The sequence below is a fragment of the Cibotium barometz genome, chromosome 50 (assembly GCF_041138505.1).
Source record: "Cibotium barometz isolate CiBa-2024 chromosome 50, ASM4113850v1, whole genome shotgun sequence".
In the NCBI taxonomy this organism is placed as follows: Eukaryota; Viridiplantae; Streptophyta; class Polypodiopsida; order Cyatheales; family Cibotiaceae; genus Cibotium; species Cibotium barometz.
The window spans coordinates 5,681,644-5,692,542 of NC_141095.1; the positions used below are offsets into that span (position 1 = coordinate 5,681,644).

Genomic DNA, 10,899 nt, shown 5'->3' on the forward strand with positions numbered 1-10,899 from the left:
AGATGCCTACCCTAAAGAGGTGTCTCCCCCAATAGCATAGCGTATGACTGTAGTGTGTTTTATCTACCTTCCATTGAGGTGGTGCTTGGGTTTCTCATTTCTTGGCAAGCGAGCTAACTCCAGCGGAAAGAAGCCCAAGCCGCCCAAGCCATCCATACAGCCAACTAGTTTTACAACGGAGTGTTGAGACATCCTTTGTAAACTCAATTTAGGTTTAGGCTTCTCATTTTGTCGAGCAAGCTAAAGACAATATGAATAAGCCAAAGCCATCCGTGCAGCTATACCAGTTTACAAAAAAGTGTTAAGATACCCAGTGAGTAGGGAAAAAGTAGGGAGGAGGGACAAGGTACGAAAGATGCAAATTAGCATAAGACCACCTCTCGTTTCACGATTCACTAAGCCATTCCTTGTGAGCCCATTCTTTGTCCATTTTAGCCCTAATGTTTGACTTCTATTTGGAGCATCCATCCTCCATCTTGGATCCAAAAAGACTTCTTTGAGCGTATACACATAATCTCTAAAAGAGTACATAAACTCTCTCCTGCATATGAAATTTAGAAGCAATTTTTCCAATGCGTTCAGACACTGATTACATCTTTGGCATTAACCCTAAAGATGCCACGATTACTTGATTACATTAAAAACACAAGGGTATTTCTATTCGGAACATCCATCCTCAATCTTGGATTCAAAAAGACTTGTTTGAACGTAGACATAATCTCTAAGAGTACATAAACTCTTCTGCATATGAAATTTAGAAGCAATTTTTCCAATGCGTTCAGAAATCGATCACATCTTTGGCATTAACCCTAAGATGCCACGATTGCTTGATTGCCTTAAAAACACAAGGGTACTTATGATGAACCGCAAACATTCACTCCCCAACCAATTTATTTTTGTTCGATAGCTTCATGCTATGGATACTACTACTTTAAGACATCTACAGCTAAAAACAACTTGTACCTTGGACCCATGGACATTCTACATGCGACAGTATCTGTATCTCAAGCCTAAAGATTAAGTACACCAAGATACTTGCAAATCAATACGCAACAAAATAATCAACACATAACAGATATAGAATCAACAATCCAAAGTCTTAACCATTTCTATTTAATACGAAAAGAAACACCTTATTTTATTTTTATAGTTAGGAAAAAAAAGCTATTGCATGGTCTGACAACAGTCCAAGCTGCTGCTTATGGACAAGCAATGTTGCCCATCCATCTCCAGCCTTGCCCACCCGCTGTCCTATGAGGACTTCATAATAAGACATCCATACCAGCAACAACAAAAAAAGAAAGAGTGTATAGACGTCAAAGCATGTTTCAAAACCAATTCGCACAAAAGTTTTTCATGCGCACAGCTCCAAGACAAGACGAGACAATTAAAACTGAAGTGTTTCACATAATGTGATGTTAAACGCTGTCAATCATAATGTTCTTGGATACTGATAGCATCTGAAAATGCCTTCTCAAAGATCTCATGTTTACTCAAAAACAGTGCACCAAAAAGTCCACTTCCATCAAAGTTTTCACCTTTTACCGGTACTGAAACCAAAAACCCATAAAAAACAAGTATTAGCAATGATGGCAACAGACTCAGGCCAGTTACAGGGCCTGAGTCTGTAACCAATCTTACCAGCATCCTTTACGCAGACTAAATAGAACTAAGACCAATCTTACCAGCAATGATGGCAACAGACTCAGGCCAGATAATCTGTAACCAATCTTACCAGCATCCTTTAAGCAGACTAAATAGAACTAAGACCAACACACAGAGCATACCTTGACAAAACCAATATCCTTAGCATAGATGCGGAAGCACTGACGACAACACATCAGGTTGTACTTCCGTACAAGCCCGTGGACATTCCCACACACCCGGCTGCACAAACACAATTTTCCAAAATAGTAAGAAAATCTGGAACCATCCTAGTGGCTTTTTTTCAATATATTATTCAACTTATTTTGTATATAGTATTTCAGCGCTCTCCAAACAACTTTTCCTAATACGCAGAAGTGTGCTGATTCTGTGGTTCAATTAACACTAATTAATGCACCAAGTGAAAGCGCACAAAGAGATTCACCTAATCTACTGTACACTAAGTGTGTAAATGACTACTTCCGATGATTGTTCAGATCTAGACTACATCTAAACTCCTGGATGCTGTGAGTTAACTACTACTGACGCGTGATACTGACTATCATAGCTGCTCCAAAACTGTATGGGGCTCAATCCTGCTGTGCTACGACTGGTCCAAACTTCTTTCTGCTGCACGGAGACTTGGTACAGCAGTTCTGTGACTAAATGCTGAGATCTAACCCTGCCATGGGAACCACTGCAGACCTCACCTCACCTCGTTCCTTCCTAATGTGAACTTGGAGAAGAAAATCTGATGAGTCTGGACTGTTGGCATTGCCACCACTTGTGAAGTCAACTCAATCTAACTTGCATTATATCTCTAGAGACTGATACCAGCTCCCGTTCTTGGTCTTACACCAATCAAAACTCACTCATGGACAACTTCAAGTCCTTGAAGCTCTTTAACTCCAGAAGAAACCCCTTTTTGGACAACTTCCAGTCTGACTGCTGAACATTTTGACTTGGTTTCTGAAAAGATGCCCGCAAGTCATTCCACTCCTTCAGGTATGTTGCTTTACGTTCTTCCTATTCCCATCGGTGAGGCTTTGCGTTCTTCATCTTTCTGTCTGTAATGGGCATCACATTCCTCACATTCCCAACAATAACAGGCTTCCCATGCATACAAAGCAGCCTCTCATCTCAATGGCACTACTCCTCCCAGATGATAGTTGATTATGCAATTAACTTTACTGAGAGGAGAGAGAAAGAGAGAAAAGGCGAGCCAAGGCATCCAATTGTATTACTGGATTGTGACAAAGTACAAAGTAATGTTACCAATTTGTTGACTTGCTGGTCCGCCTAGGTTATGACTAAGTACAAAGTGACGTTACCAATTTGTTGGCTTGCTGTTGGCCTGGATCTCTGAGAAGAAGCATTGATTGAATCCAAGCTGATAGTCAGCAACTATGCTCACTGAGCTCCTTGAGTGAGCTGGGCAAATGACCTGCTAAGCAAGCCTCTATACTTTTGGACTCATCTTCTAAGAGTTGAAATGTATCAACAAAAGAAGGCAAATATCAGCCCAAGTTGCCCACTTCAGCATGAAGCTCTGATAGGAAGTCATGCAAGCGTAGCAAGCTGTCTGCCCTGGCACAATAAGTATTCAATGAGAACGGCTAACAATCCCCCCCAGGTCTACACACTGCAGGAGTCTCTTTGCTCGTCAACAATACGTAATATCACCTTATAATCAAGTATAATCCAGTAATACACCACAAGGTGAGGCCCTAACATGGGTGAATTGGGACCCAAATTAGGTGCACTGCCTCTTACCTCCTCTCATTGATGTTCAATGTATCGTAAGCACACCTAATCAACGATCTTTCACTACACATATAAAAAAAGGCAATCTAAACAACAATTTGAAGAAAAGATTAACTTTTTAAGCACCATGTAGCCCCATTTAAATACTTTATGGCATATTGGAAGGTTAGATAGAGAGAGTGAAAATTTCCTCTTCCTCCTCTTCTTCTTCTTTGGCTTCCTAATTATATTATGGTCTCTCCACTTGAGAGCAGTGAATATTCTTGGAGCTTGCAAATGCTTTCAAAAAAAAGCTAGCAAGCTCAAAAACTTGGAGTTTTCATGCATAAATTAGGTGATCAACAAGAATTCTGTTTGGGTTTTTCTATTGCAAGAAGTTCTGTTGACAATAGTGTTGCATTGCTTCATTGACGAAAATAACAACCTCGAATATATGCCATTTAGTAGCAATTGATTTTCTGTGTGCCTTAGTCACTGCCACCCTTCTAACAAAAGTGGATTGAATCCCTACTACTACTTTTTTTTGGTTTCCAGGGTAAGTTTTTTTCACTTTGCTAGTATTAGGGTTCGTGTGTTTGTGTCATATGATGTCTTCCAAAAGAAAACTGCAACCATACAAAAACCCTAACCCTAAAGGCACCCTAAAATAGAGCATCATCCAGCCACAGAACCTGTCCATAACAAAAACCCTGATAATCCACGCGTCTTACGTGTAGGGCTAGGATTTTTATTGATGTAGATTCTTCCAGGTGTGGGCCTGATGCTTGTGTTCTTAGGATTGTGATCAGGGTTTTTCGCAAGCATCAAGGACAAAAACCTAAGCACAACCCGAATCTTAAAAATCCAAGCAGCAATCACAACCCTAACCCTGACCCTAACCCATCAAGAAAAGAAAAACCCCGAAACGCCAACGCTGAAATGAGACCAAAACCATTCTAGGGAGGAAATCACGGCAAAACCCTACACTGGGGAAGGGAAGAGAGAGAGAGAGAGAGAGAGAGAGAGCATACCAGGCGCGAGATCCAGCCCCGTACTTCTTCGGGTGCGAGTTCCATACCGCTGCGTGCCCCATGGCGATGGCGCTCAAACTGCTATGGTCTACTGCTTGGCTGCCAAAAGAATGCAAAAGAAGCAACCCAGAGGAATGAGACAGCTTTATAGAACTTTGACCTAAGGTGTTTACATTTTTAAGGCACGCCTAAGGTCTAAGGTAGAGTCGAAACCCACTCCAAGAAACCCTCTTCACCAAGAATCCTAATTGGGAGAGAGAGGAGGGGGAGGGGGGTTTTATTAACAACTGTAAAAGACCCAAGAGGGTCTCATAGACCCAAGAGGGTCTATGAGACCAAAGGGTAGTACAAGTGTTCCATGAGCACATTGAATGTCAAAATCAAAACTTGGGAGGGGGCACATGAGCCTAAGGAATGTGTAATATACCAAAAAAAGGAATCATGTATAACAATCATATGTCACTAAAAAAATAACAATCCAATTGATTGTAGTGCATCAAACCATACACTTCTTCAAACCCACCTTTTGTCCCATTGCTTCCCTTTTTAAGAGGCAAGACTCCTTCGGATCTACCTTATCTACCTTAAGGGAGGAGTTATGAGCTAATTACAGGTAGACGTGAGTGGAAGAATAGCAAAACCCCTAGAAATGGGACGTGCCACAATCCTCAAAGCTATAAATGTCACGAAAACCGGTCCATCTTTCAGCGAAGGAGCAAGACCAGGACTAGGACCATCAAGGTTCCCTCCAGCCAGAACTGCTCCAACCATGTCGGATGCCACACTATTTCAAATTTTTAGTGTTCCCCCAAGCTAGCCATGGCCAAGCAGCCCCACAACTGCCATTTATGGTAGCAATCTAGACATGTCTCTTTTACAACACCATCAAGGGCAAGCAAACCATAGGGAAATCCACAAACCCGTTCATAAGCATAGATAGTGTAAGCAAGAGTACCACCCCCTAAAAGAGCCCATGGAATCAAGTTCTAGTTTCTCTTCATTCGGACGAGCAACATGGAATATGGGGAAAGGCAAAGAACCAATTATAGGGACTACTTTCAACCCAAGGGTTCCTTAAGGAACATGGAATATGGGGAAAGGTAAAGAACCAGTTATAGGGACTACTTCCAACCTAGGTTTTCTGCAAGGGCAATCACCTAATGTATCCTTAGTAAGCTTAAAGCCTCGTAGGCCTAGGACTAGTGCCATTGGAAAATCGCACAACCCGACCCCATGGGGCATGAAAATCCAAACCCAGAGACAGAGCTTTTTACGCAGTCGTTCCACTACCACATAAATATGTTGAAGACATGGATTGCATGAATATAATATAGCTACCACATAAATATGCAAAAAAACATGAATGGCATGAATATAATATAACCTCAAGGCGGCAAGGCAGATGCAAGACCAATGCCATAAAAAACCGTACAACCCAACCCCATAGGGCATGAATATAATATAGCTACCACATAAATATGCAAAAAAACATGAATGGCATGAATATAATATAACCTCAAGGCGGCAAGGCAGATGCAAGACCAATGCCATAAAAAACCGTACAACCCAACCCCATAGGGCATGAAACTCCAGGGGTTTTACGCTACCATTCCCTTACATACCACTACCACATGAGTCCATTAAAAACCATACAACCCAACCCCATGAGGCATGAAACTCCACACCCAAAGATAGAGGGTTTTGTGCTACCATTCCCTTACTTGCCACTACTACGTGAATATGCAAAAGACATGCTAAGAATTGAGTTTGAAATGGGAAGAGGGGTTGCCAGTCGAGATGTGGCAAGACTAAGCCAACCCACATCTCAATTATGATGACTAAATTTAATGGAACTGGAGATCCTATACATTACCTAGAGAAGTTTGATCAAGTTTGCAAAGACATGGGAAGGATTGATAATCAAACCAAGATATGTTCATTCACACTTTACCTTAAAGGCAAAGCAAGCTAGTGGTTTAGGGCATTGAACCCACTTGAAAAGGCCAACTACAAGATCTTGATACACACTTTCACTATGGGATTTCATTACAGGATTCTCATCTAATGTTGGATCCAGATATATTACCTCAAGCAAGAGGAAGAAGAGATCATGTGAGAATATATTTGCATCTAAATGTGGCTTCCTTGAAGTGTCATAAATTGACTCACTAATCCAACCAAATATCTTAAATATGGCTGGATAGTCATGTAAATCCGACTACCTACTATGTACCTACTATGTGCCTATACATAGTAGGTTCCTCCAATAGATATAGCTTATCCCTTTGCACATTATGCATCTCTTGCTTTAACTATATCTACCTAGCTATATAGCTTGACAAGGTATCCCATGGTATCATTGCATCTTGTATGCGACTAATCATAGAATTAGACACACTAAAAGAGAGCTAATACATATCCTTGTTGGGCCCTCTTATGCCATGGCTTAAAGGCATGTACATGTTGTGAAGTGGTATTTTCTTCCAAAAGCTCGAGTTCTTTCTCACTACTTGTAAACTCCCAATATAGTTTTCCCACAAGGAAGCTGTTATCTTGAACTTCCACGCTTAGAAGTTGTTCTTGTCCAACTTCTCGCTCACAATCTATGATATACTGTTAGACATTGTTACTTGGGGTAGCTTTCATTTGCATTGTTACTTGGGGTAGCTTTCATTTGCATTGTTAACTGCAGTAGCTTTCATTTGCACTAAATATGGTATTCTGTACGCCAAACATCTTTGGAGTAACTTTCAACACTCACAGCAGTCGTACACTATCCAATAATATGTCTGACATACATAATTACGAGCAATCCAAAAGCTATGTAGACACTTCAAATCAACCATTGTGCACAATAGTCTATGCGAAACATACTCATGGTCTTGTCTTCAAATCGGAGTGTAACTCCCTATCAATGTGGGTATGCTAGCTTGTTCGCATCGAAATGCTCCTTGCTAAGGGGATAAATAAAGTGCTTTCTTTGCCTAGATGGAGGTAAAAATAGAGATTGGTCTTTTATTGTGGTTCTCTCTCACAAAAATGGTGAGGAAATAAGAAGCTAATGGAAGAGGGAAACCTATAAACAAATCTATCTAGCATCTTCAAGCAAAAGTGAGGTTCAATACAAGCAAGAATAGAGAAGAGAAGAATCACAAGTATTATGTTTGCAAGGGAATGTATTGCTTAGTGTAAAAAAATGACTTATATACAAGTGACTAGTTTTTACACTAGGCCAGCCAAACTTAACAATGGTTTGGCCACTATTACTAGTCTTTAGAAAGTATGTGCACACCTTAGACTTTTCCTATTTGACATTAAGGTCAAGGTAAGGCCAATTCCTCATAATTTATTATGCCAGAGCCACCATGGAATACCTTGGCCACTATTACTAGTCTTAAGAAAGTATGTGCACACCTTAGACTTTCCCTATTTGACATTATGCTTTGTGATGGGTACATCAGCAAGGGCAAGGTTGGGTGTGTGGAAGTGAAGTCAAAGTTGAGGTTACATGCATTGAAGCTCTTGGAGGTACCTATTGTAACGTCGATGGTTTTCCATGTGATGGTTAATACATCATCCTAGTTTGTGTCTGCTATGGTTTCCCATCCAAAGATGTATCTGGAGGGTTGGTTAGTTATAGGTGCATGTGATTATGCCTATCATGAGATGCAAGATGTGAAAGAAAAATTGGATACCCTTAGTGAAATGTATAAGTGATTGTTAACCCTATTTTGTGGTTAGCCTAGCATCTCTCTGTTACATAACATAGATAGTACAATAAGTGTCATGAAATGACACTATAAACATTCATGAAATGACACTATGTTTATAGTGTCATGAAATGACACTATAAACATTCAAATTATGAGAATGGTTAGCAATGCCATAAATAATCTTTTAGTTCATCTTTCATTAAGTTTTGGGCTCCTAAGTGTGCATAAGATCCAGTTGTATAAATAACAACATTCTTATAATACAAGACATAATCCCTCTTTGTGCCGATTGAGCCTAGTCTAATCTCCTTGCTATCTTGTGTCTATGATGTGTGTGTGTGTGTGTGTGTGTGTGAGAGAGAGAGAGAGAGAGAGAGAGAGAGAGAGGAGAGAGAGCTTCATTCTTGTTGCATGTTCCTCTTATGCTTACGTTCATGAGTATGAGAGTAGAGAGGAGTGAGTGTCCTTGTATGAAGGAAGGCAACCTCATGGTGAGCTTGAGGAGGAGGCAAAGGAGTGAAGCTAGCAACCACTAGCATAGTTTTGAGTCTTCAGAGATACGAGCTTGGATGCTAGCAAGTTTCCCATGATGTGTTAAGGTAAGCATTATCCATCACATTGGGAGAGGATATTGGGAGAGGATAGTGGCATTTTTGGCACCATCTGCCGAGGAGGCACCGATCTTTTTCTACCCTATTTGCACTCCTTGTTGTCTTCTTACAAGTCGCTTTTCCCTTAATATGGGTATTTAAAGCTGTGTGATTGGTAGAGAAGAGAATAAGATGTGAATAAGGTTATGAAAAAAAAGAGAGATAAATAAGGGCTATTTTTTATTATTTTAGAACTTGCAGTTGTTATTTGCATTGTTTAAAAGTTAGGAAAGCAACAAAACAAGCATTTGCATCAATACTTGCATGGTGAGAACTCCATAATCATGACTCTGATTATGCAGGGAACACCCATTTGTTGTATTTTTTGAAAATCTTGAAAATTCAACAAAATAAAGAGCCATTGATTTTATTGCTTTTGGTATTATTTGTACATTCGTGCTGCAAAGGAACAATCTAGAAAATCTAAAGTGGAGAAATTAAGATTTACACCTCTAAATAAGTGATTTTTGGTCAAAAACTATGGACTCACGTTGGCTGTCTACAAAATATTGGCTGTGATTTTCGATCATGTCATGATTCTCTAACAAGTCTAGCTATCATACCAATTTTGAGATTAGGTATTAAAGGTGCCTTATCTCTGATAAATTTCATCTTATCCAACCATGATCGGATCACAGCCCATGATGTCAATCTAATGACCTTGATTGCCACATCATAAATTACACCTAAGAGTCATGCTCGTTATATTAACAATCACAGTATAATTGCCACATCACAAAAGACGGTGATAAAAATTGATAGTTTGATAAGAAAAACATTTAGAACAGCTATATATTAATGGTATCAGAGGGAACTCATTTGAACATTATTGAACTTGTTTGGGTGAAGATCATTACCATGATTTTACAAAAGATCATAATTGTGATTCTCAATCCTGCAGGATCACAACAACAACTGATATCTTAAGAATCACAGCCGTGATTCTCAACCTTGTAAGATCACATCAACATAACCTCTTGAGAATCAATAAGAAAAGTGCTCAGGGGTACACCATGGGAACTAGTTGTTGGCAGTTGGAAATAGACATGAATTTTACCATGATTTCTGTCTTGATCACGTCCATGATTTTTGATCACGACCATGATTCTCCATGAATCTAGCAATTACAGACCTAATGATTCCAAGTGTGTGCAAATCTATATTTTGGCCAGTAATTTCATGCAATTAAGATCGGGAAGGCTTGTTGGTGATGACATCACTCCTGACGACAGTGCATTAACCAACTAGGATCCCTCATACCAAAGAAGCTTAAGGTCAGTTTGCATGACGACAGTGCATTAACCAACTAGGATCCCTCATACCAAAGAAGCTTAAGGTCAGTTTGCATGGCCAGCACACAAGACTGTATCTAACCAACCACGATCCTCATACCAGGAAGCTTAGGGTCAATTTGCATGGCCAACACACATGAGTGCATCTAACCAACCAGGATCCTCATACCAAAGAAGCTTAGGGTTAGTTTGCATGGCCAGGACACAAAGGAGTATGTTTGCTTTGCACGGGCTGAATTTTATCGAATCGTCCGAGTAGTGAGGAATCCATGGAGAACCCTCTTACTGTCTGGAGGGTTCATGGGCCTAGCCCAAGGAATCCTATGATATAATTATGAGTTAAAAAGGGAAGCTCTACATGCTGCTGATAAGGGACATCTATCAATCGAGCTCGGACAGAGAAGTAAGCACTGAAAGACTTGGAGGCACAGGGCAACAAAACTAAGGGAGAAACCATTACCAGGGGAAGAAATCCTCAACCTCGATATAAGTGCTCAAAGAATGGGGGGTAGTGTATTTCCCCACTTCTAGAGAGCTAGAGATTGAGGCACAAGCCCAACTTAGATCTGGACAAGAGAAGATCAGCTTAGATCTCCATAGGGAGTTAGTTGAGAGATGTTCTTTCAATACAACAATACGTGGGGAAAGTTCTTCCAACCTCAATGGATTAAGGCATGAAGAAGATAGGATCGCACGAGGTAGTGCTAGAGACATTGAGTAGGTAATGGAGGAGGATATGCCACCTCTAGAGCCTATTCCAGAGGAGCTTCAATAAGACCTAGCTGCTCTCACAACACCTCTCTTAGGTAACAAGGATTTGTCAAAA

General features: G+C 40.3%; 1 protein-coding gene across 1 annotated transcript; it reads right to left on the bottom strand.

Moving 5' to 3' along the window:
• Positions 1 to 1,310: 1,310 nt before the first annotated feature.
• On the bottom strand, positions 1,311 to 4,615 carry LOC147609760 (small ribosomal subunit protein uS14-like). Its single transcript, XM_086786793.1, has 3 exons — positions 4,419 to 4,615; positions 1,788 to 1,887; positions 1,311 to 1,550 (listed from the first exon to the last, which is right to left on the bottom strand). Exons 1-3 carry the CDS (start codon positions 4,478 to 4,480, stop codon positions 1,542 to 1,544), a joined length of 171 nt encoding a protein of 56 aa, XP_086642919.1. The 5' UTR covers positions 4,481 to 4,615; the 3' UTR covers positions 1,311 to 1,541.
• Positions 4,616 to 10,899: the final 6,284 nt, after the last annotated feature.